The sequence below is a fragment of the Scyliorhinus torazame genome, unplaced genomic scaffold (assembly GCF_047496885.1).
Source record: "Scyliorhinus torazame isolate Kashiwa2021f unplaced genomic scaffold, sScyTor2.1 scaffold_245, whole genome shotgun sequence".
Lineage (NCBI taxonomy): Eukaryota > Metazoa > Chordata > Chondrichthyes > Carcharhiniformes > Scyliorhinidae > Scyliorhinus > Scyliorhinus torazame.
This window is the reverse complement of record NW_027307972.1, coordinates 181,306-205,534: the sequence shown is the minus strand read 5'-3', so window position 1 is coordinate 205,534 and position 24,229 is coordinate 181,306. Positions and strand designations below refer to the sequence as shown.

Below are 24,229 nucleotides of genomic sequence, written 5' to 3'. Positions count from 1 at the left end.
GAGAGAGCGCAAGAGAGAGAGAGAGAGCGCAAGAGAGAGAGAGCGCAAGAGAGAGAGCGCAAGAGAGAGAGAGCGCAAGAGAGAGAGAGCGCAAGAGAGAGAGCGCAAGAGAGAGAGAGCGCAAGAGAGAGAGAGCGCAAGAGAGAGAGAGCGCAAGAGAGAGAGCGCAAGAGAGAGAGAGCGCGAGAGGGAGAGCGCAAGAGAGAGAGAGCGCAAGAGAGAGAGAGTGCAAGAGAGAGAGAGCGCAAGAGAGAGAGAGCGCAAGAGAGAGAGAGAGAGCGCAAGAGAGAGCGCAAGAGTGAGAGCGCACAAGAGAGAGAGCGCAAGAGAGAGAGAGCGCAAGAGAGAGAGAGCGCAAGAGAGAGAGAGCGCAAGAGAGAGAGAGCGCAAGAGAGAGAGAGCGCGCAAGAGAGAGAGAGAGCGCTCAAGAGAGACTGAGCGCTCAAGAGAGAGAGAGAGAGCGCAAGAAAGAGAGAGTGCAAGAGAGAGCGCAAGAGAGAGAGAGTTCAAGAGAGAGAGAGTGCAAGAGAGAGAGAGTGCAAGAGAGAGAGAGTGCAAGAGAGAGAGAGTGCATGAGAGAGAGAGTGCATGAGAGAGAGAGTGTATGAGAGAGAGAGTACAAGAGAGAGAGAGTGCAAGAGAGAGAGTGCAAGAGAGAGAGAGTGCAAGAGAGAGAGAGTGCAAGAGAGAGAGAGTGCGAGAGAGAGCGCAAGAAAGAGAGAATGCAAGAGAGAGAGAGTGCAAGAGAGAGAGAGTTCAAGCGAGAGAGAGTGCAAGAGAGGGAGAGTGCAAGAGAGGGAGAGCCCAAGAGAGAGAGAGCGCAAGAGAGAGCGCAAGAGAGAGAGAGTTCAGGAGAGAGAGAGTGCAAGAGAGAGAGAGTGCATGAGAGAGAGAGTGCATGAGAGAGAGAGTGCATGAGAGAGAGAGTGCAAGAGAGAGAGAGTACAAGAGAGAGAGAGTGCAAGAGAGAGAGAGTGCAAGAGAGAGAGAGTGCAAGAGAGAGAGAGTGCAAGAGAGAGAGAGTGCAAGAGAGAGAGAGCGCAAGAGAGAGAGAGAGAGCGCAAGAAAGAGAGAGTGCACGAGAGAGAGAGTTCAAGCGAGAGAGAGTGCAAGAGAGGGAGAGTGCAAGAGAGAGAGTGCAAGAGAGTGAGAGAGTGCAAGAGAGAGAGCGGAAGAGAGAGAGCGCGCAAGAGAGAGAGAACGCAAGTGAGAGAGAGCGCAAGAGAGAGAGAGCGCAAGAGAGAGAGAGCGCAAGAGAGAGAGAGCGCAAGAGAGAGAGCGCGCAAGAGAGAGAGAGCGCAAGAGAGAGAGAGCGCAAGAGAGAGAGAGCGCAAGAGAGAGAGAGCGCAAGAGAGAGAGAGCGCAAGAGAGAGAGAGCGCGAGAGGGAGAGCGCAAGAGAGAGAGAGCGCAAAAGAGAGAGAGCGCAAGAGAGAGAGAGCGCAAGAGAGAGAGAGCGCAAGAGAGAGAGAGCGCAAGAGAGAGAGAGAGAGCGCAAGAGAGAGCGCAAGAGAGAGCGCAAGAGTGAGAGCGCACAAGAGAGAGAGCGCAAGAGAGAGAGAGCGTAAGAGAGAGAGAGCGCAAGAGAGAGAGAGCGCAAGAGAGAGAGAGCGCGCAAGAGAGAGAGAGAGCGCTCAAGAGAGACTGAGCGCTCAAGAGAGAGAGAGAGAGCGCAAGAAAGAGAGAGTGCAAGAGAGAGCGCAAGAGAGAGAGAGTTCAAGAGAGAGAGAGTGCAAGAGAGAGAGAGTGCAAGAGAGAGAGAGTGCAAGAGAGAGAGAGTGCAAGAGAGAGAGAGTGCATGAGAGAGAGAGTGCATGAGAGAGAGAGTGCATGAGAGAGAGAGTGCAAGAGAGAGAGAGTGCGAGAGAGAGAGAGAGCGCAAGAAAGAGAGGATGCAAGAGAGAGAGAGTGCAAGAGAGAGAGAGTTCAAGCGAGAGAGAGTGCAAGAGAGGGAGAGTGCAAGAGAGGGAGAGCCCAAGAGAGAGAGAGCGCAAGAGAGAGCGCAAGAGAGAGAGAGTTCAAGAGAGAGAGAGTGCAAGAGAGAGAGAGTGCATGAGAGAGAGAGTGCATGAGAGAGAGAGTGCAAGAGAGAGAGAGTGCAAGAGAGAGAGAGTGCAAGAGAGAGAGAGTGCAAGAGAGAGAGAGTGCAAGAGAGAGAGAGTGCAAGAGAGAGAGAGTGCAAGAGAGAGAGAGTGCAAGAGAGAGAGAGGGCAATAGAGAGAGAGCGCAAGAGAGGGAGAGCCCAAGAGAGAGAGAGCGCAAGAGAGAGAGAGTTCAAGAGAGAGAGAGTGCAAGAGAGAGAGAGTGCATGAGAGAGAGAGTGCATGAGAGAGAGAGTGCATGAGAGAGAGTACAAGAGAGAGAGAGTGCAAGAGAGAGAGTGCAAGAGAGAGAGAGTACAAGAGAGAGAGAGTGCAAGAGAGAGAGAGTGCAAGAGAGAGAGAGTGCAAGAGAGAGAGAGTGCGAGAGAGAGAGAGTGCGAGAGAGAGAGAGAGCGCAAGAAAGAGAGAATGCAAGAGAGAGAGAGTGCAAGAGAGAGTTCAAGCGAGAGAGAGTGCAAGAGAGGGAGAGTGCAAGAGAGGGAGAGCGCAAGAGAGAGAGAGCGCAAGAGAGAGAGAGCGTAAGAGAGAGAGAGCACACAAGAGAGAGAGAGCGCAAGAAAGAGAGAGTGCAAGAGAGAGAGCATGCGCAAGAGAGGGAGAGCGCAAGAGAGAGAGAGCGCAAGAGAGAGAGAGCGCAAGAGAGAGAGAGAGCAAGAGAGAGAGAGCGCAAGAGAGAGAGCGCAAGAGAGAGAGAGCGCAAGAGAGAGAGAGCGCAAGAGAGAGAGAGCGCAAGAGAGAGAGCGCAAGAGAGAGAGCGCAAGAGAGAGAGCGCAAGAGAGAGAGAGCGCAAGAGAGAGAGAGCGCAAGAGAGAGAGAGCGCAAGAGAGAGAGAGCGCAAGAGAGAGAGAGCGCGAGAGGGAGAGTGCAAGAGAGAGAGAGCGCAAGAGAGAGAGAGCGCAAGAGAGAGAGAGCGCAAGAGAGAGAGAGCGCAAGAGAGAGAGAGAGCGCAAGAGAGAGCGCAAGAGTTAGAGCGCACAAGAGAGAGAGCGCAAGAGAGAGAGCGCGCAAGAGAGAGAGAGCGCAAGAGAGAGAGAGCGCAAGAGAGAGAGAGCGCAAGAGAGAGAGAGCGCAAGAGAGAGAGAGCGCAAGAGAGAGAGAGCGCGAGAGGGAGAGCGCAAGAGAGAGAGAGCGCAAAAGAGAGAGAGCGCAAGAGAGAGAGAGCGCAAGAGAGAGAGAGCGCAAGAGAGAGAGAGCGCAAGAGAGAGAGAGAGAGCGCAAGAGAGAGCGCAAGAGAGAGCGCAAGAGTGAGAGCGCACAAGAGAGAGAGCGCAAGAGAGAGAGAGCGTAAGAGAGAGAGAGCGCAAGAGAGAGAGAGCGCAAGAGAGAGAGAGCGCGCAAGAGAGAGAGAGAGCGCTCAAGAGAGACTGAGCGCTCAAGAGAGAGAGAGAGAGCGCAAGAAAGAGAGAGTGCAAGAGAGAGCGCAAGAGAGAGAGAGTTCAAGAGAGAGAGAGTGCAAGAGAGAGAGAGTGCAAGAGAGAGAGAGTGCAAGAGAGAGAGAGTGCAAGAGAGAGAGAGTGCATGAGAGAGAGAGTGCATGAGAGAGAGAGTGCATGAGAGAGAGAGTGCAAGAGAGAGAGAGTGCGAGAGAGAGAGAGAGCGCAAGAAAGAGAGGATGCAAGAGAGAGAGAGTGCAAGAGAGAGAGAGTTCAAGCGAGAGAGAGTGCAAGAGAGGGAGAGTGCAAGAGAGGGAGAGCCCAAGAGAGAGAGAGCGCAAGAGAGAGCGCAAGAGAGAGAGAGTTCAAGAGAGAGAGAGTGCAAGAGAGAGAGAGTGCATGAGAGAGAGAGTGCATGAGAGAGAGAGTGCAAGAGAGAGAGAGTGCAAGAGAGAGAGAGTGCAAGAGAGAGAGAGTGCAAGAGAGAGAGAGTGCAAGAGAGAGAGAGTGCAAGAGAGAGAGAGTGCAAGAGAGAGAGAGTGCAAGAGAGAGAGAGGGCAATAGAGAGAGAGCGCAAGAGAGGGAGAGCCCAAGAGAGAGAGAGCGCAAGAGAGAGAGAGTTCAAGAGAGAGAGAGTGCAAGAGAGAGAGAGTGCATGAGAGAGAGAGTGCATGAGAGAGAGAGTGCATGAGAGAGAGTACAAGAGAGAGAGAGTGCAAGAGAGAGAGTGCAAGAGAGAGAGAGTACAAGAGAGAGAGAGTGCAAGAGAGAGAGAGTGCAAGAGAGAGAGAGTGCAAGAGAGAGAGAGTGCGAGAGAGAGAGAGTGCGAGAGAGAGAGAGAGCGCAAGAAAGAGAGAATGCAAGAGAGAGAGAGTGCAAGAGAGAGTTCAAGCGAGAGAGAGTGCAAGAGAGGGAGAGTGCAAGAGAGGGAGAGCGCAAGAGAGAGAGAGCGCAAGAGAGAGAGAGCGTAAGAGAGAGAGAGCACACAAGAGAGAGAGAGCGCAAGAAAGAGAGAGTGCAAGAGAGAGAGCATGCGCAAGAGAGGGAGAGCGCAAGAGAGAGAGAGCGCAAGAGAGAGAGAGCGCAAGAGAGAGAGAGAGCAAGAGAGAGAGAGCGCAAGAGAGAGAGCGCAAGAGAGAGAGAGCGCAAGAGAGAGAGAGCGCAAGAGAGAGAGAGCGCAAGAGAGAGAGCGCAAGAGAGAGAGCGCAAGAGAGAGAGCGCAAGAGAGAGAGAGCGCAAGAGAGAGAGAGCGCAAGAGAGAGAGAGCGCAAGAGAGAGAGAGCGCAAGAGAGAGAGAGCGCGAGAGGGAGAGTGCAAGAGAGAGAGAGCGCAAGAGAGAGAGAGCGCAAGAGAGAGAGAGCGCAAGAGAGAGAGAGCGCAAGAGAGAGAGAGAGCGCAAGAGAGAGCGCAAGAGTTAGAGCGCACAAGAGAGAGAGCGCAAGAGAGAGAGAGCGCAAGAGAGAGAGAGCACAAGAGAGAGAGAGAGAGCGAGAGAGAGAGAGCGCGAGAGAGAGAGCGCAAGAGAGAGAGAGAGAGCGCGAGAGAGAGAGCGCGAGAGAGAGAGCACGAGAGAGAGAGCGCAAGAGAGAGAGAGCGACAGAGAGAGAGAGCGACAGAGAGAGAGAGCGCAAGAGAGAGAGAGCGCAAGAGAGAGAGAGCGCAAGAGAGGGAGCGCAAGAGAGAGAGCGTGCAAGAGAGAGAGAGCGCAAGAGAGAGAGAGCGCAAGAGAGAGAGAGCGCAAGAGAGAGAGCGCAAGAGAGAGCGCAAGAGAGAGAGCGCAAGAGAGAGAGCGCAAGAGAGAGAGAGCGCAAGCGAGAGAGAGCGCAAGCGAGAGAGAGCGCAAGCGAGAGAGAGCGCAAGAGAGAGAGAGCGCAAGAGAGAGAGAGAGCGCAAGAGAGAGAGAGCGCAAGAGAGAGAGAGAGCGCAAGACAGAGAGAGCGCAAGAGAGAGAGAGCGCAAGAGAGAGAGAGCGCAAGCGAGAGAGAGAGCGCAAGCGAGAGAGAGAGCGCAAGAGAGAGAGAGAGCGCAAGAGAGAGAGAGAGCGCAAGAGAGAGAGAGAGCGCAAGAGAGAGAGAGCGCAAGAGAGAGGAGAGCACAAGAGAGAGCGCAAGAGTGAGAGAGCGCACAAGAGAGAGAGAGCGCAAGAGAGAGAGAGCGCACAAGAGAGAGCGCAAGAGGGAGAGAGCGCAAGAGAGAGAGTGCGCAAGAGATAGAGAGCGCAAGAGAGAGAGAGCGCAAAAGAGGGAGAGAGCGCAAGAGAGAGAGCGCAAGAGAGAGAGAGCACAAGAGAGAGAGAGAGAGCGCAAGAAAGAGAGAGTGCAAGAGAGAGAGCATGCGCAAGAGAGGTAGAGCGCAAGAGAGAGAGAGCGCAAGAGAGAGTGCGAGAGAGAGAGAGTGCAAGAGAGAGAGCGCAAGAGAGAGAGAGAGAGCGCAAGAAAGAGAGAGCGCAAGAGAGAGTGCAAGAGAGAGAGAGTGCAAGAGAGAGTGCAAGAGAGAGAGACAGTGCAAGAGAGAGAGACAGTGCAAGAGAGAGAGAGCGCAAGAGAGAGAGAGCGCAAGAGAGAGAGAGCGCAAGAGAGAGAGAGAGCGCAAGAGAGAGCGCAAGAGAGAGAGGACGCAAGAGAGAGAGAGCGCAAGAGAGAGAGCGCAAGAGAGAGAGCGCAAGAGAGAGAGAGCGCAAGAGAGAGAGAGCGCAAGAGAGAGAGAGCGCAAGAGAGAGAGAGCGCAAGAGATAGATAGCGCAAGAGAGAGAGAGCCCAAGAGAGAGAGAGCGCAAGAGAGAGAGAGCGCAAGATGAGAGAGCGCAAGAGAGAGAGAGCGCAAGAGAGAGAGAGGGCAATAGAGAGAGAGCGCAAGAGAGAGAGCGCAAGAGAGAGAGCGCAAGAGAGAGAGCGCAAGAGAGAGAGAACGCAAGAGAGAGAGAACGCAAGAGAGAGAGAGCGCAAGAGAGAGAGAGCGCAAGAGAGAGAGAGCGCAAGAGACAGAGAGCGCAAGAGAGAGCGCAAGAGAGAGAGAGCGCAAGGGAGAGAGAGCGTAAGAGAGAGAGTGCGCAAGCGAGAGAGTGCGCAAGAGAGAGAGTGCGCAAGAGAGAGAGTGCGCAAGAGAGAGAGTGCGCAAGAGAGAGCGCACAAGAGTGAGAGAGCGCACAAGAGAGAGAGAGCGCACAAGAGAGAGAGAGCGCAAGAGAGAGAGAGAGAGCGCAAGAGAGAGCGAGAGAGCGCAAGAGCGAGAGAGCGCAAGAGAGAGAGAGCGCAAGAGAGAGAGAGAGCAAGAGAGAGAGAGAGCGCAAGAGAGAGAGAGCGCAAGAGAGAGAGAGCGCAAGAGAGAGAGAGCGCAAGAGAGAGAGAGCGCAAGAGAGAGAGAGCGCAAGAGAGAGAGAGCGCAAGAGAGACAGAGCGCAAGAGAGAGAGAGCGCGAGAGGGAGAGCGCAAGAGAGAGAGCGCAAGAGAGAGAGAGCGCAAGAGAGAGAGAGCGCAAGAGAGAGAGAGCGCAAGAGAGAGAGAGCGCAAGAGAGAGAGAGAGAGCGCAAGAGAGAGCGCAAGAGTGAGAGCGCACAAGAGAGAGAGCGCAAGAGAGAGAGAGCGCAAGAGAGAGAGAGCGCAAGAGAGAGAGAGCGCAAGAGAGAGAGAGCGCAAGAGAGAGAGAGCGCGCAAGAGAGAGAGAGAGCGCTCAAGAGAGACTGAGCGCTCAAGAGAGAGAGAGAGAGCGCAAGAAAGAGAGAGTGCAAGAGAGAGCGCAAGAGAGAGAGAGTTCAAGAGAGAGAGAGTGCAAGAGAGAGAGAGCGCAAGAGAGAGAGAGTGCATGAGAGAGAGAGTGCATGAGAGAGAGAGTGCATGAGAGAGAGAGTGCATGAGAGAGAGAGTGCATGAGAGAGAGAGTACAAGAGAGAGAGAGTGCAAGAGAGAGAGTGCAAGAGAGAGAGAGTGCATGAGAGAGAGAGTGCAAGAGAGAGAGAGTGCAAGAGAGAGAGAGTGCAAGAGAGAGAGAGTGCAAGAGAGAGAGAGTGCGAGAGAGAGAGAGTGCGAGAGAGAGAGAGAGCGCAAGAAAGAGAGAATGCAAGAGAGAGAGAGTGCAAGAGAGAGTTCAAGCGAGAGAGAGTGCAAGAGAGGGAGAGTGCAAGAGAGGGAGAGCCCAAGAGAGAGAGAGCGCAAGAGAGAGAGAGCGCAAGAGAGAGAGAGCGCAAGAGAGAGAGCGCAAGAGAGAGAGCGCAAGAGAGAGAGCGCAAGAGAGAGAGAGCGCAAGCGAGAGAGAGCGCAAGCGAGAGAGAGCGCAAGCGAGAGAGAGCGCAAGAGAGAGAGAGAGCGCAAGAGAGAGAGAGCGCAAGAGAGAGAGAGGGCGCAAGACAGAGAGAGCGCCAGAGAGAGAGAGCGCAAGAGAGAGAGAGCGCAAGCGAGAGAGAGAGCGCAAGAGAGAGAGAGAGCGCAAGAGAGAGAGAGAGCGCAAGAGAGAGAGAGCGCAAGAGAGAGGAGAGCACAAGAGAGAGCGCAAGAGTGAGAGAGCGCACAAGAGAGAGAGAGAGCGCAAGAGAGAGAGAGAGCGCAAGAGAGAGAGAGCGCACAAGAGAGAGCGCAAGAGGGAGAGAGCGCAAGAGAGAGAGTGCGCAAGAGAGAGAGAGCGCAAGAGAGAGAGATTGCAAAAGAGAGAGAGAGCGCAAGAGAGAGAGAGCGCAAGAGAGAGAGAGCACAAGAGAGAGAGAGAGAGCGCAAGAAAGAGAGAGTGCAAGAGAGAGAGCATGCGCAAGAGAGGTAGAGCGCAAGAGAGAGAGAGCGCAAGAGAGAGTGCAAGAGAGAGAGAGTGCAAGAGAGAGAGCGCAAGAGAGAGAGAGAGCGCAAGAAAGAGAGAGCGCAAGAGAGAGTGCAAGAGAGAGAGAGTGCAAGAGAGAGTGCAAGAGAGAGAGACAGTGCAAGAGAGAGAGACAGTGCAAGAGAGAGAGAGCGCAAGAGAGAGAGCGCAAGAGAGAGAGAGCGCAAGAGAGAGAGAGAGCGCAAGAGAGAGCGCAAGAGAGAGAGGACGCAAGAGAGAGAGAGCGCAAGAGAGAGAGAGCGCAAGAGAGAGAGAGCGCAAGAGAGAGAGAGAGCGCAAGAGAGGACGCAAGAGAGAGAGCGCAAGAGAGAGAGAGCGCAAGAGAGAGAGAGCGCAAGAGAGAGAGAGCGCAAGAGAGAGAGAGCGCAAGAGATAGAGAGCGCAAGAGAGAGAGAGCCCAAGAGAGAGCGCACAAGAGTGAGAGAGCGCACAAGAGAGAGAGAGCGCACAAGAGAGAGAGAGCGCAAGAGAGAGAGAGAGAGCGCAAGAGAGAGCGAGAGAGCGCAAGAGCAAGAGAGCGCAAGAGCGAGAGAGCGCAAGAGAGAGAGAGCGCAAGAGAGAGAGAGCGCAAGAGAGAGAGAGCGCAAGAGAGAGAGAGCGGAAGAGAGAGAGAGCGTAAGAGAGAGAGAGAGCGCAAGAGAGAGAGCGCAAGAAAGAGAGAGTGCAAGAGAGAGAGCATGCGCAAGAGAGGGAGAGCGCAAGAGAGAGAGAGCGCAAGAGAGAGAGAGCGCAAGAGAGAGAGAGCGCAAGAGAGAGAGAGCGCAAGAGAGAGAGAGAGCAAGAGAGAGAGAGAGAGCGCAAGAGAGAGAGAGCGCAAGAGAGAGAGAGCGCAAGAGAGAGAGAGCGCAAGAGAGAGAGAGCGCAAGAGAGAGAGAGCGCAAGAGAGAGAGAGAGCAAGAGAGAGAGAGCGCAAGAGAGAGAGCGCAAGAGAGAGAGAGCGCAAGAGAGAGAGAGCGCAAGAGAGAGAGAGCGCAAGAGAGAGAGCGCAAGAGAGAGAGAGCGCAAGAGAGAGAGCGCAAGAGAGAGAGAGCGCAAGAGAGAGAGAGCGCAAGAGAGAGAGAGCGCAAGAGAGAGAGAGCGCAAGAGAGAGAGAGCGCGAGAGGGAGAGTGCAAGAGAGAGAGAGCGCAAGAGAGAGAGAGCGCAAGAGAGAGAGAGCGCAAGAGAGAGAGAGCGCAAGAGAGAGAGAGAGCGCAAGAGAGAGCGCAAGAGTTAGAGCGCACAAGAGAGAGAGCGCAAGAGAGAGAGAGCGCAAGAGAGAGAGAGCACAAGAGAGAGAGAGAGAGCGAGAGAGAGAGAGCGCGAGAGAGAGAGCGCAAGAGAGAGAGAGAGAGCGCGAGAGAGAGAGCGCGAGAGAGAGAGAGCACGAGAGAGAGAGCGCAAGAGAGAGAGAGCGACAGAGAGAGAGAGCGACAGAGAGAGAGAGCGCAAGAGAGAGAGAGCGCAAGAGAGAGAGAGCGCAAGAGAGGGAGCGCAAGAGAGAGAGCGTGCAAGAGAGAGAGAGCGCAAGAGAGAGAGAGCGCAAGAGAGAGAGAGCGCAAGAGAGAGAGCGCAAGAGAGAGCGCAAGAGAGAGAGCGCAAGAGAGAGAGCGCAAGAGAGAGAGAGCGCAAGCGAGAGAGAGCGCAAGCGAGAGAGAGCGCAAGCGAGAGAGAGCGCAAGAGAGAGAGAGCGCACGAGATAGAGAGAGCGCAAGAGAGAGAGAGCGCAAGAGAGAGAGAGAGCGCAAGACAGAGAGAGCGCAAGAGAGAGAGAGCGCAAGAGAGAGAGAGCGCAAGCGAGAGAGAGAGCGCAAGCGAGAGAGAGAGCGCAAGAGAGAGAGAGAGCGCAAGAGAGAGAGAGAGCGCAAGAGAGAGAGAGAGCGCAAGAGAGAGAGAGCGCAAGAGAGAGGAGAGCACAAGAGAGAGCGCAAGAGTGAGAGAGCGCACAAGAGAGAGAGAGCGCAAGAGAGAGAGAGAGCGCAAGAGAGAGAGAGCGCACAAGAGAGAGCGCAAGAGGGAGAGAGCGCAAGAGAGAGAGTGCGCAAGAGATAGAGAGCGCAAGAGAGAGAGAGCGCAAAAGAGGGAGAGAGCGCAAGAGAGAGAGCGCAAGAGAGAGAGAGCACAAGAGAGAGAGAGAGAGCGCAAGAAAGAGAGAGTGCAAGAGAGAGAGCATGCGCAAGAGAGGTAGAGCGCAAGAGAGAGAGAGCGCAAGAGAGAGTGCGAGAGAGAGAGAGTGCAAGAGAGAGAGCGCAAGAGAGAGAGAGAGAGCGCAAGAAAGAGAGAGCGCAAGAGAGAGTGCAAGAGAGAGAGAGTGCAAGAGAGAGTGCAAGAGAGAGAGACAGTGCAAGAGAGAGAGACAGTGCAAGAGAGAGAGAGCGCAAGAGAGAGAGAGCGCAAGAGAGAGAGAGCGCAAGAGAGAGAGAGAGCGCAAGAGAGAGCGCAAGAGAGAGAGGACGCAAGAGAGAGAGAGCGCAAGAGAGAGAGCGCAAGAGAGAGAGCGCAAGAGAGAGAGAGCGCAAGAGAGAGAGAGCGCAAGAGAGAGAGAGCGCAAGAGAGAGAGAGCGCAAGAGATAGAGAGCGCAAGAGAGAGAGAGCCCAAGAGAGAGAGAGCGCAAGAGAGAGAGAGCGCAAGAGAGAGAGAGCGCAAGAGAGAGAGAGCGCAAGAGAGAGAGAGGGCAATAGAGAGAGAGCGCAAGAGAGAGAGCGCAAGAGAGAGAGCGCAAGAGAGAGAGCGCAAGAGAGAGAGAATGCAAGAGAGAGAGAACGCAAGAGAGAGAGAGCGCAAGAGAGAGAGAGCGCAAGAGAGAGAGAGCGCAAGAGACAGAGAGCGCAAGAGAGAGCGCAAGAGAGAGAGAGCGCAAGGGAGAGAGAGCGTAAGAGAGAGAGTGCGCAAGCGAGAGAGTGCGCAAGAGAGAGAGTGCGCAAGAGAGAGAGTGCGCAAGAGAGAGAGTGCGCAAGAGAGAGCGCACAAGAGTGAGAGAGCGCACAAGAGAGAGAGAGCGCACAAGAGAGAGAGAGCGCAAGAGAGAGAGAGAGAGCGCAAGAGAGAGCGAGAGAGCGCAAGAGCGAGAGAGCGCAAGAGAGAGAGAGCGCAAGAGAGAGAGAGAGCAAGAGAGAGAGAGAGCGCAAGAGAGAGAGAGCGCAAGAGAGAGAGAGCGCAAGAGAGAGAGAGCGCAAGAGAGAGAGAGCGCAAGAGAGAGAGAGCGCAAGAGAGAGAGAGCGCAAGAGAGAGAGAGCGCACGAGAGAGAGAGCGCGAGAGGGAGAGCGCAAGAGAGAGAGAGCGCAAGAGAGAGAGAGCGCAAGAGAGAGAGAGCGCAAGAGAGAGAGAGCGCAAGAGAGAGAGAGCGCAAGAGAGAGAGAGAGAGCGCAAGAGAGAGCGCAAGAGTGAGAGCGCACAAGAGAGAGAGCGCAAGAGAGAGAGAGCGCAAGAGAGAGAGAGCGCAAGAGAGAGAGAGCGCAAGAGAGAGAGAGCGCAAGAGAGAGAGAGCGCGCAAGAGAGAGAGAGAGCGCTCAAGAGAGACTGAGCGCTCAAGAGAGAGAGAGAGAGCGCAAGAAAGAGAGAGTGCAAGAGAGAGCGCAAGAGAGAGAGAGTTCAAGAGAGAGAGAGTGCATGAGAGAGAGAGTGCATGAGAGAGAGAGTGCATGAGAGAGAGAGTGCATGAGAGAGAGAGTACAAGAGAGAGAGAGTGCAAGAGAGAGAGCGCAAGAGAGAGAGAGTTCAAGAGAGAGAGAGTGCAAGAGAGAGAGAGTGCAAGAGAGAGAGAGTGCAAGAGAGAGAGAGTGCAAGAGAGAGAGAGTGCGAGAGAGAGAGAGAGCGCAAGAAAGAGAGAATGCAAGAGAGAGAGAGTGCAAGAGAGAGAGAGTTCAAGCGAGAGAGAGTGCAAGAGAGGGAGAGTGCAAGAGAGGGAGAGCCCAAGAGAGAGAGAGCGCAAGAGAGAGAGAGCGCAAGAGAGAGAGAGCGCAAGAGAGAGAGCGCAAGAGAGAGAGCGCAAGAGAGAGAGCGCAAGAGAGAGAGAGCGCAAGAGAGAGAGAGCGCAAGCGAGAGAGAGCGCAAGCGAGAGAGAGCGCAAGAGAGAGAGAGAGCGCAAGAGAGAGAGAGCGCAAGAGAGAGAGAGAGCGCAAGACAGAGAGAGCGCAAGAGAGAGAGAGCGCAAGAGAGAGAGAGCGCAAGCGAGAGAGAGAGCGCAAGAGAGAGAGAGAGCGCAAGAGAGAGAGAGAGCGCAAGAGAGAGAGAGAGCGCAAGAGAGAGAGAGAGCGCAAGAGAGAGAGAGCGCAAGAGAGAGGAGAGCACAAGAGAGAGCGCAAGAGTGAGAGAGCGCACAAGAGAGAGAGAGAGCGCAAGAGAGAGAGAGAGCGCAAGAGAGAGAGAGCGCACAAGAGAGAGCGCAAGAGGGAGAGAGCGCAAGAGAGAGAGTGCGCAAGAGAGAGAGAGCGCAAGAGAGAGAGAGCGCAAAAGAGAGAGAGAGCGCAAGAGAGAGAGAGCGCAAGAGAGAGAGAGCACAAGAGAGAGAGAGAGAGCGCAAGAAAGAGAGAGTGCAAGAGAGAGAGCATGCGCAAGAGAGGTAGAGCGCAAGAGAGAGAGAGCGCAAGAGAGAGTGCAAGAGAGAGAGAGTGCAAGAGAGAGAGCGCAAGAGAGAGAGAGAGAGCGCAAGAAAGAGAGAGCGCAAGAGAGAGTGCAAGAGAGAGAGAGTGCAAGAGAGAGTGCAAGAGAGAGAGACAGTGCAAGAGAGAGAGACAGTGCAAGAGAGAGAGAGCGCGAGAGAGAGAGCGCAAGAGAGACAGAGCGCAAGAGAGAGAGAGAGCGCAAGAGAGAGCGCAAGAGAGAGAGGAAGCAAGAGAGAGAGAGCGCAAGAGAGAGAGAGCGCAAGAGAGAGAGAGCGCAAGAGAGAGAGAGCGCAAGAGAGAGAGAGCGCAAGAGAGAGAGAGCGCAAGAGATAGAGAGCGCAAGAGAGAGAGAGCCCAAGAGAGAGAGAGCGCAAGAGAGAGAGAGCGCAAGAGAGAGAGAGCGCAAGAGAGAGAGAGCGCAAGAGAGAGAGAGCGCAAGAGAGAGAGAGGGCAATAGAGAGAGAGCGCAAGAGAGAGAGCGCAAGAGAGAGAGCGCAAGAGAGAGAGCGCAAGAGAGAGAGAACGCAAGAGAGAGAGAACGCAAGAGAGAGAGAGCGCAAGAGAGAGAGAGCGCAAGAGAGAGAGAGCGCAAGAGACAGAGAGCGCAAGAGAGAGCGTAAGAGAGAGAGAGCGCAAGAGAGAGAGAGCGCAAGAGAGAGAGAGCGCAAGAGAGAGAGAGCGCAAGAGAGAGAGAGCGCACGAGAGAGAGAGCGCGAGAGGGAGAGCGCAAGAGAGAGAGAGCGCAAGAGAGAGAGAGCGCAAGAGAGAGAGAGCGCAAGAGAGAGAGAGCGCAAGAGAGAGAGAGCGCAAGAGAGAGAGAGAGAGCGCAAGAGAGAGCGCAAGAGTGAGAGCGCACAAGAGAGAGAGCGCAAGAGAGAGAGAGCGCAAGAGAGAGAGAGCGCAAGAGAGAGAGAGCGCAAGAGAGAGAGAGCGCAAGAGAGAGAGAGCGCGCAAGAGAGAGAGAGAGCGCTCAAGAGAGACTGAGCGCTCAAGAGAGAGAGAGAGAGCGCAACAAAGAGAGAGTGCAAGAGAGAGCGCAAGAGAGAGAGAGTTCAAGAGAGAGAGAGTGCAAGAGAGAGAGAATGCAAGAGAGAGAGAGTGCAAGAGAGAGAGAGTGCATGAGAGAGAGAGTGCATGAGAGAGAGAGTGCATGAGAGAGAGAGTGCATGAGAGAGAGAGTACAAGAGAGAGAGAGTGCAAGAGAGAGAGCGCAAGAGAGAGAGAGTTCAAGAGAGAGAGAGTGCAAGAGAGAGAGAGTGCAAGAGAGAGAGAGTGCAAGAGAGAGAGAGTGCAAGAGAGAGAGAGTGCGAGAGAGAGAGAGAGCGCAAGAAAGAGAGAATGCAAGAGAGAGAGAGTGCAAGAGAGAGAGAGTTCAAGCGAGAGAGAGTGCAAGAGAGGGAGACTGCAAGAGAGGGAGAGCCCAAGAGAGAGAGAGCGCAAGAGAGAGAGAGCGCAAGAGAGAGAGAGCGCAAGAGAGAGAGCGCAAGAGAGAGAGCGCAAGAGAGAGAGCGCAAGAGAGAGAGAGCGCAAGCGAGAGAGAGCGCAAGCGAGAGAGAGAGCGCAAGACAGAGAGAGCGCAAGAGAGAGAGAGCGCAAGAGAGAGAGAGCGCAAGCGAGAGAGAGAGCGCAAGAGAGAGAGAGAGCGCAAGAGAGAGAGAGAGCGCAAGAGAGAGAGAGAGCGCAAGAGAGAGAGAGAGCGCAAGAGAGAGAGAGCGCAAGAGAGAGAGAGCGCAAGAGAGAGGAGAGCACAAGAGAGAGCGCAAGAGTGAGAGAGCGCACAAGAGAGAGAGAGAGCGCAAGAGAGAGAGAGAGCGCAAGAGAGAGAGAGCGCACAAGAGAGAGCGCAAGAGGGAGAGAGCGCAAGAGAGAGAGTGCGCAAGAGAGAGAGAGCGCAAGAGAGAGAGAGCGCAAAAGAGAGAGAGAGCGCAAGAGAGAGAGAGCGCAAGAGAGAGAGAGCACAAGAGAGAGAGAGAGAGCGCAAGAAAGAGAGAGTGCAAGAGAGAGAGCATGCGCAAGAGAGGTAGAGCGCAAGAGAGAGAGAGCGCAAGAGAGAGTGCAAGAGAGAGAGAGTGCAAGAGAGAGAGCGCAAGAGAGAGAGAGAGAGCGCAAGAAAGAGAGAGCGCAAGAGAGAGTGCAAGAGAGAGAGAGTGCAAGAGAGAGTGCAAGAGAGAGAGACAGTGCAAGAGAGAGAGACAGTGCAAGAGAGAGAGAGCGCGAGAGAGAGAGCGCAAGAGAGACAGAGCGCAAGAGAGAGAGAGAGCGCAAGAGAGAGAGAGCGCAAGAGAGAGAGAGAGCGCAAGACAGAGAGAGCGCAAGAGAGAGAGAGCGCAAGAGAGAGAGAGCGCAAGCGAGAGAGAGAGCGCAAGAGAGAGAGAGAGCGCAAGAGAGAGAGAGAGCGCAAGAGAGAGAGAGAGCGCAAGAGAGAGAGAGAGCGCAAGAGAGAGAGAGCGCAAGAGAGAGAGAGCGCAAGAGAGAGGAGAGCACAAGAGAGAGCGCAAGAGTGAGAGAGCGCACAAGAGAGAGAGAGAGCGCAAGAGAGAGAGAGAGCGCAAGAGAGAGAGAGCGCACAAGAGAGAGCGCAAGAGGGAGAGAGCGCAAGAGAGAGAGTGCGCAAGAGAGAGAGAGCGCAAGAGAGAGAGAGCGCAAAAGAGAGAGAGAGCGCAAGAGAGAGAGAGCGCAAGAGAGAGAGAGCACAAGAGAGAGAGAGAGAGCGCAAGAAAGAGAGAGTGCAAGAGAGAGAGCATGCGCAAGAGAGGTAGAGCGCAAGAGAGAGAGAGCGCAAGAGAGAGTGCAAGAGAGAGAGAGTGCAAGAGAGAGAGCGCAAGAGAGAGAGAGAGAGCGCAAGAAAGAGAGAGCGCAAGAGAGAGTGCAAGAGAGAGAGAGTGCAAGAGAGAGTGCAAGAGAGAGAGACAGTGCAAGAGAGAGAGACAGTGCAAGAGAGAGAGAGCGCGAGAGAGAGAGCGCAAGAGAGACAGAGCGCAAGAGAGAGAGAGAGCGCAAGAGAGAGCGCAAGAGAGAGAGGAAGCAAGAGAGAGAGAGCGCAAGAGAGAGAGAGCGCAAGAGAAAGAGAGCGCAAGAGAGAGAGAGCGCAAGAGAGAGAGAGCGCAAGAGAGAGAGAGCGCAAGAGATAGAGAGCGCAAGAGAGAGAGAGCCCAAGAGAGAGAGAGCGCAAGAGAGAGAGAGCGCAAGAGAGAGAGAGCGCAAGAGAGAGAGAGCGCAAGAGAGAGAGAGCGCAAGAGAGAGAGAGGGCAATAGAGAGAGAGCGCAAGAGAGAGAGCGCAAGAGAGAGAGCGCAAGAGAGAGAGCGCAAGAGAGAGAGAACGCAAGAGAGAGAGAACGCAAGAGAGAGAGAGCGCAAGAGAGAGAGAGCGCAAGAGAGAGAGAGCGCAAGAGACAGAGAGCGCAAGAGAGAGCGCAAGAGAGAGAGAGCGCAAGGGAGAGAGAGCGTAAGAGAGAGAGTGCGCAAGCGAGAGAGTGCGCAAGCGAGAGAGTGCGCAAGAGAGAGAGTGCGCAAGAGAGAGAGTGCGCAAGAGAGAGAGTGCGCAAGAGAGAGAGTGCGCAAGAGAGAGCGCACAAGAGTGAGAGAGCGCACAAGAGAGAGAGAGCGCACAAGAGAGAGAGAGCGCAAGAGAGAGAGAGAGAGCGCAAGAGAGAGCGCAAGAGCGAGAGAGCGCAAGAGAGAGAGAGCGCAAGAGAGAGAGAGCGCAAGAGAGAGAGCGCAAGAGAGAGAGAGCGCGAGAGGGAGAGCGCAAGAGAGAGAGAGCGCAAGAGAGAGAGAGCGCAAGAGAGAGAGAGCGCAAGAGAGAGAGAGCGCAAGAGAGAGAGAGCGCAAGAGAGAGAGAGCGCAAGAGAGAGCGCAAGAGTGAGAGCGCACAAGAGAGAGAGCGCAAGAGAGAGAGAGCGCAAGAGAGAGAGAGCGCAAGAGAGAGAGAGCGCAAGAGAGAGAGAGCGCAAGAGAGAGAGAGCGCGCAAGAGAGAGAGAGAGCGCTCAAGAGAGACTGAGCGCTCAAGAGAGAGAGAGAGAGCGCAAGAAAGAGAGAGTGCAAGAGAGAGCGCAAGAGAGAGAGAGTTCAAGAGAGAGAGAGTGCAAGAGAGAGAGAGTGCAAGAGAGAGAGAGTGCAAGAGAGAGAGAGTGCATGAGAGAGAGAGTGCATGAGAGAGAGAGTGCATGAGAGAGAGAGTGCATGAGAGAGAGAGTGCATGAGAGAGAGAGTACAAGAGAGAGAGAGTGCAAGAGAGAGAGTGCAAGAGAGAGAGAGTGCAAGAGAGAGAGAGTGCAAGAGAGAGAAAGTGCAAGAGAGAGAGAGTGCGAGAGAGAGAGAGAGCGCAAGAAAGAGAGAATGCAAGAGAGAGAGAGTGCAAGAGAGAGTTCAAGCGAGAGAGAGTGCAAGAGAGGGAGAGTGCAAGAGAGGGAGAGCCCAAGAGAGAGAGAGCGCAAGAGAGAGAGAGCGCAAGAGAGAGAGAGCGCAAGAGAGAGAGCGCAAGAGAGAGAGCGCAAGAGAGAGAGCGCAAGAGAGAGAGAGCGCAAGCGAGAGAGAGCGCAAGCGAGAGAGAGCGCAAGCGAGAGAGAGCGCAAGAGAGAGAGGGAGCGCAAGAGAGAGAGAGCGCAAGAGAGAGAGAGAGCACAAGACAGAGAGAGCGCAAGACAGAGAGAGCGCAAGAGAGAGAGAGCGCAAGCGAGAGAGAGAGCGCAAGAGAGAGAGAGAGCGCAAGAGAGAGAGAGAGCGCAAGAGAGAGAGAGAGCGCAAGAGAGAGAGAGCGCAAGAGAGAGGAGAGCACAAGAGAGAGCGCAAGAGTGAGAGAGCGCACAAGAGAGAGAGAGAGCGCAAGAGAGAGAGAGAGCGCAAGAGAGAGAGAGCGCACAAGAGAGAGCGCAAGAGGGAGAGAGCGCAAGAGAGAGAGTGCGCAAGAGAGAGAGAGCGCAAGAGAGAGAGATTGCAAAAGAGAGAGAGAGCGCAAGAGAGAGAGAGCGCAAGAGAGAGAGAGCACAAGAGAGAGAGAGAGAGCGCAAGAAAGAGAGAGTGCAAGAGAGAGAGCATGCGCAAGAGAGGTAGAGCGCAAGAGAGAGAGAGCGCAAGAGAGAGTGCAAGAGAGAGAGAGTGCAAGAGAGAGAGCGCAAGAGAGAGAGAGAGCGCAAGAGAGAGAGAGAGCAAGAGAGAGAGAGAGAGCGCAAGAGAGAGAGAGCGCAAGAGAGAGAGAGCGCAAGAGAGAGAGAGCGCAAGAGAGAGAGAGAGCAAGAGAGAGAGAGAGAGCGCAAGAGAGAGAGAGCGCAAGAGAGAGAGAGCGCAAGAGAGAGAGAGCGCAAGAGAGAGAGAGCGCAAGAGAGAGAGAGCGCAAGAGAGAGAGAGCGCGAGAGGGAGAGCGCAAGAGAGAGAGAGCGCAAGAGAGAGAGAGCGCAAGAGAGAGAGAGCGCAAGAGAGAGAGAGCGCAAGAGAGAGAGAGAGAGCGCAAGAGAGAGCGCAAGAGTGAGAGCGCACAAGAGAGAGAGCGCAAGAGAGAGAGAGCGCAAGAGAGAGAGAGCGCAAGAGAGAGAGAGCGCAAGAGAGAGAGAGCGCGCAAGAGAGAGAGAGAGCGCTCAAGAGAGACTGAGCGCTCAAGAGAGAGAGAGAGAGCGCAAGAAAGAGAGAGTGCAAGAGAGAGCGCAAGAGAGAGAGAGTTCAAGAGAGAGAGAGTGCAAGAGAGAGAGAATGCAAGAGAGAGAGAGTGCAAGAGAGAGAGAGTGCATGAGAGAGAGAGTGCATGAGAGAGAGAGTGCATGAGAGAGAGAGTGCATGAGAGAGAGAGTACAAGAGAGAGAGAGTGCAAGAGAGAGAGTGCAAGAGAGAGAGAGTGCAAGAGAGAGAGAGTGCAAGCAAGAGAGAGAGAGTGCAAGAGAGAGAGAGTGCAAGAGAGAGAGAGTGCGAGAGAGAGAGAGAGCGCAAGAAAGAGAGAATGCAAGAGAGAGAGAGTGCAAGAGAGAGAGAGCCCAAGAGAGAGAGAGCGCAAGAGAGAGAGAGCGCAAGAGAGAGAGAGCGCAAGAGAGAGAGCGCAAGAGAGAGAGCGCAAGAGAGAGAGCGCAAGAGAGAGAGAGCGCAAGCGAGAGAGAGCGCAAGCGAGAGAGAGCGCAAGCGAGAGAGAGCGCAAGAGAGAGAGAGAGCGCAAGAGAGAGAGAGCGCAAGAGAGAGAGAGAGCGCAAGACAGAGAGAGCGCAAGACAGAGAGAGCGCAAGAGAGAGAGAGCGCAAGCGAGAGAGAGAGCGCAAGAGAGAGAGAGAGCGCAAGAGAGAGAGAGAGCGCAAGAGAGAGAGAGAGCGCAAGAGAGAGAGAGCGCAAGAGAGAGGAGAGCACAAGAGAGAGCGCAAGAGTGAGAGAGCGCACAAGAGAGAGAGAGAGCGCAAGAGAGAGAGAGAGCGCAAGAGAGAGAGAGCGCACAAGAGAGAGCGCAAGAGGGAGAGAGCGCAAGAGAGAGAGTGCGCAAGAGAGAGAGAGCGCAAGAGAGAGAGATTGCAAAAGAGAGAGAGAGCGCAAGAGAGAGAGAGCGCAAGAGAGAGAGAGCACAAGAGAGAGAGAGAGAGCGCAAGAAAGAGAGAGTGCAAGAGAGAGAGCATGCGCAAGAGAGGTAGAGCGCAAGAGAGAGAGAGCGCAAGAGAGAGTGCAAGAGAGAGAGAGTGCAAGAGAGAGAGCGCAAGAGAGAGAGAGAGCGCAAGAGAGAGAGAGAGCAAGAGAGAGAGAGAGAGCGCAAGAGAGAGAGAGCGCAAGAGAGAGAGAGCGCAAGAGAGAGAGAGCGCAAGAGAGAGAGAGAGCAAGAGAGAGAGAGAGAGCGCAAGAGAGAGAGAGCGCAAGAGAGAGAGAGCGCAAGAGAGAGAGAGCGCAAGAGAGAGAGAGCGCAAGAGAGAGAGAGCGCAAGAGAGAGAGAGCGCGAGAGGGAGAGCGCAAGAGAGAGAGAGCGCAAGAGAGAGAGAGCGCAAGAGAGAGAGAGCGCAAGAGAGAGAGAGCGCAAGAGAGAGAGAGAGAGCGCAAGAGAGAGCGCAAGAGTGAGAGCGCACAAGAGAGAGAGCGCAAGAGAGAGAGAGCGCAAGAGAGAGAGAGCGCAAGAGAGAGAGAGCGCAAGAGAGAGAGAGCGCGCAAGAGAGAGAGAGAGCGCTCAAGAGAGACTGAGCGCTCAAGAGAGAGAGAGAGAGCGCAAGAAAGAGAGAGTGCAAGAGAGAGCGCAAGAGAGAGAGAGTTCAAGAGAGAGAGAGTGCAAGAGAGAGAGAATGCAAGAGAGAGAGAGTGCAAGAGAGAGAGAGTGCATGAGAGAGAGAGTGCATGAGAGAGAGAGTGCATGAGAGAGAGAGTGCATGAGAGAGAGAGTACAAGAGAGAGAGAGTGCAAGAGAGAGAGTGCAAGAGAGAGAGAGTGCAAGAGAGAGAGAGTGCAAGAGAGAGAGAGTGCAAGAGAGAGAGAGTGCAAGAGAGAGAGAGTGCGAGAGAGAGAGAGAGCGCAAGGAAGAGAGAATGCAAGAGAGAGAGAGTGCAAGAGAGAGAGAGTTCAAGCGAGAGAGAGTGCAAGAGAGGGAGAGTGCAAGAGAGGGAGAGCGCAAGAGAGAGAGAGCGCAAGAGAGAGAGAGCGCAAGAGAGAGAGAGCGCAAGAGAGAGAGCGCAAGAGAGAGAGCGCAAGAGAGAGAGCGCAAGAGAGAGAGAGCGCAAGCGAGAGAGAGCGCAAGCGAGAGAGAGCGCAAGAGAGAGAGAGAGCGCAAGAGAGAGAGAGCGCAAGAGAGAGAGAGAGCGCAAGACAGAGAGAGCGCAAGAGAGAGAGAGCGCAAGAGAGAGAGAGCGCAAGCGAGAGAGAGAGCGCAAGAGAGAGAGAGAGCGCAAGAGAGAGAGAGAGCGCAAGAGAGAGAGAGAGCGCAAGAGAGAGAGAGCGCAAGAGAGAGGAGAGCACAAGAGAGAGAGCAAGAGTGAGAGAGCGCACAAGAGAGAGAGAGAGCGCAAGAGAGAGAGAGAGCGCAAGAGAGAGAGAGCGCACAAGAGAGAGCGCAAGAGGGAGAGAGCGCAAGAGAGAGAGTGCGCAAGAGAGAGAGAGCGCAAGAGAGAGAGAGCACAAAAGAGAGAGAGAGCGCAAGAGAGAGAGAGCGCAAGAGAGAGAGAGCACAAGAGAGAGAGAGAGAGCGCAAGAAAGAGAGAGTGCAAGAGAGAGAGCATGCGCAAGAGAGGTAGAGCGCAAGAGAGAGAGAGTGCAAGAGAGAGAGAGTGCAAGAGAGAGAGCGCAAGAGAGAGAGAGAGAGCGCAAGAAAGAGAGAGCGCAAGAGAGAGTGCAAGAGAGAGAGAGTGCAAGAGAGAGTGCAAGAGAGAGAGACAGTGCAAGAGAGAGAGACAGTGCAAGAGAGAGAGAGCGCGAGAGAGAGAGCGCAAGAGAGACAGAGCGCAAGAGAGAGAGAGAGCGCAAGAGAGAGCGCAAGAGAGAGAGGAAGCAAGAGAGAGAGAGCACAAGAGAGAGAGCGCAAGAGAGAGAGAGCGCAAGAGAGAGAGAGCGCAAGAGAGAGAGAGCGCAAGAGAGAGAGAGCGCAAGAGAGAGAGAGCGCAAGAGATAGAGAGCGCAAGAGAGAGAGAGCCCAAGAGAGAGAGAGCGCAAGAGAGAGAGAGCGCAAGAGAGAGAGAGCGCAAGAGAGAGAGAGCGCAAGAGAGAGAGAGCGCAAGAGAGAGAGAGGGCAATAGAGAGAGAGCGCAAGAGAGAGAGCGCAAGAGAGAGAGCGCAAGAGAGAGAGCGCAAGAGAGAGAGAACGCAAGAGAGAGAGAACGCAAGAGAGAGAGAGCGCAAGAGAGAGAGAGCGCAAGAGAGAGAGAGCGCAAGAGACAGAGAGCGCAAGAGAGAGCGCAAGAGAGAGAGAGCGCAAGGGAGAGAGAGCGTAAGAGAGAGAGTGCGCAAGCGAGAGAGTGCGCAAGCGAGAGAGTGCGCAAGAGAGAGAGTGCGCAAGAGAGAGAGTGCGCAAGAGAGAGAGTGCGCAAGAGAGAGAGTGCGCAAGAGAGAGCGCACAAGAGTGAGAGAGCGCACAAGAGAGAGAGAGCGCACAAGAGAGAGAGAGCGCAAGAGAGAGAGAGAGAGCGCAAGAGAGAGCGCAAGAGCGAGAGAGCGCAAGAGAGAGAGAGCGCAAGAGAGAGAGAGCGCAAGAGAGAGAGAGCGCAAGAGAGAGAGATCGTAAGAGAGAGAGAGCGTAAGAGAGAGAGAGAGTGCAAGAGAGAGAGCGCAAGAAAGAGAGAGTGCAAGAGAGAGAGCATGCGCAAGAGAGAGAGAGCGCAAGAGAGAGAGAGCGCAAGAGAGAGAGAGCGCAATAGAGAGAGAGCGCAAGAGAGAGAGAGCGCAAGAGAGAGAGAGAGCAAGAGAGAGAGAGAGAGCGCAAGAGAGAGAGAGCGCAAGAGAGAGAGAGCGCAAGAGAGAGAGAGCGCAAGAGAGAGAGAGCGCAAGAGAGAGAGAGCGCAAGAGAGAGAGAGCGCAAGAGAGAGAGAGCGCAAGAGAGAGAGAGCGCGAGAGGGAGAGCGCAAGAGAGAGAGAGCGCAAGAGAGAGAGAGCGCAAGAGAGAGAGAGCGCAAGAGAGAGAGAGCGCAAGAGAGAGAGAGCGCAAGAGAGAGAGAGCGCAAGAGAGAGAGAGAGAGCGCAAGAGAGAGCGCAAGAGTGAGAGCGCACAAGAGAGAGAGCGCAAGAGAGAGAGAGCGCAAGAGAGAGAGAGCGCAAGAGAGAGAGAGCGCAAGAGAGAGAGAGCGCAAGAGAGAGAGAGCGCGCAAGAGAGAGAGAGAGCGCTCAAGAGAGACTGAGCGCTCAAGAGAGAGAGAGAGAGCGCAAGAAAGAGAGAGTGCAAGAGAGAGCGCAAGAGAGACAGAGTTCAAGAGAGAGAGAGTGCAAGAGAGAGAGAGTGCAAGAGAGAGAGAGTGCATGAGAGAGAGAGTGCATGAGAGAGAGAGTGCATGATAGAGAGAGTGCATGAGAGAGAGAGTACAAGAGATAGAGAGTGCAAGAGAGAGAGTGCAAGAGAGAGAGAGTGCAAGAGAGAGAGAGTGCAAGAGAGAGAGAGTGCAAGAGAGAGAGAGTGCAAGAGAGAGAGAGTGCGAGAGAGAGAGAGAGCGCAAGAAAGAGAGAATGCAAGAGAGAGAGAGTGCAAGAGAGAGAGAGTTCAAGCGAGAGAGAGTGCAAGAGAGGGAGAGTGCAAGAGAGGGAGAGCCCAAGAGAGAGAGAGCGCAAGAGAGAGCGCAAGAGAGAGAGAGTTCAAGAGAGAGAGAGTGCAAGAGAGAGAGAGTACAAGAGAGGGAGAGTACAAGAGAGAGAGAGTGCAAGAGAGAGAGAGTGCAAGAGAGAGAGAGTGCAAGAGAGAGAGAGTGCAAGAGAGAGAGAGTGCAAGAGAGAGAGAGTGCAAGAGAGAGAGAGTGCAAGAGAGAGAGAGTGCAAGAGAGAGAGAGTGCAAGAGAGAGAGAGTGCAAGAGAGAGAGAGTGCAAGAGAGAGAGAGTGCAAGAGAGAGAGAGTGCAAGAGAGAGAGAGTGCAAGAGAGAGAGAGTGCAAGAGAGAGAGAGCGCAAGAGAGAGAGTGCAAGAGAGAGAGAAAGTGCAAGAGAGAGAGCGGAAGAGAGAGAGCGCGCAAGAGAGAGAGAACGCAAGTGAGAGAGAGTGCAAGAGAGAGAGAGCGCAAGAGAGAGAGAGCGCAAGAGAGAGAGAGCGCAAGAGAGAGAGCGCGCAAGAGAGAGAGCGCGCAAGAGAGAGAGCGCGCAAGAGAGAGAGAGCGCAAGAGAGAGAGAGCGCAAGAGAGAGAGCGCAAGAGAGAGAGAGCGCAAGAAAGAGAGTGCGTAAGAGAGAGAGAGCGCAAGAGAGAGAGCGCGCAAGAGAGAGAGAGAGCACAAGAGAGAGCGCACAAGAGAGAGAGCGCACAAGAGCTAGAGAGTGCAAGAGAGAGAGAGAGCGCAAGAGAGAGAGAGCGCAAGAGAGAGAGCGAAAGAGAGAGAGAGCGCAAGAGAGAGAGAGCGCACAAGAGAGAGAGCGCACAAGAGAGAGAGCGCACAAGAGGGAGAGAGCGCGAGCGCAAGAAAGAGAGAGTGCAAGAGAGAGAGAGCGCAAGAGAGAGAGAGCGCAAGAGAGAGAGAGCGCAAGAGAGAGAGAGCGCAAGAGAGGGAGAGCGCAAGAGAGAGAGAGCGCAAGAGAGAGAGAGCGCAAGAGAGAGAGAGCGCAAGAGAGAGAGAGCGCAAGAGAGAGAGAGCGCAAGAGAGAGAGAGCGCAAGAGAGAGAGAGCGCAAGAGAGAGAGAGCGCAAGAGAGAGAGAGCGCAAGAGAGAGAGAGCGCAAGAGAGAGAGAGCGCAAGTGAGAGAGAGCGCACAAGAGAGAGAGCGCAAGAGAGAGAGAGAGCGCACAAGAGAGAGAGCGCAAGAGAGAG

General features: G+C 54.6%; 1 protein-coding gene across 1 annotated transcript in view; it reads left to right on the top strand.

Annotated features, from left to right (window-relative positions):
- Positions 1–24,229, top strand: part of LOC140405801 (uncharacterized) — a gene marked incomplete at its 3' end in the record, with an annotated part of 100,084 nt that overhangs the window by 64,893 nt on the left and 10,962 nt on the right. The window contains 4 exon segments of the mRNA XM_072494232.1: positions 16,134–16,333; positions 16,537–16,943; positions 17,099–17,217; positions 21,101–21,241. Coding sequence (XP_072350333.1) covers positions 16,134–16,333; positions 16,537–16,943; positions 17,099–17,217; positions 21,101–21,241 — 867 coding nt within the window.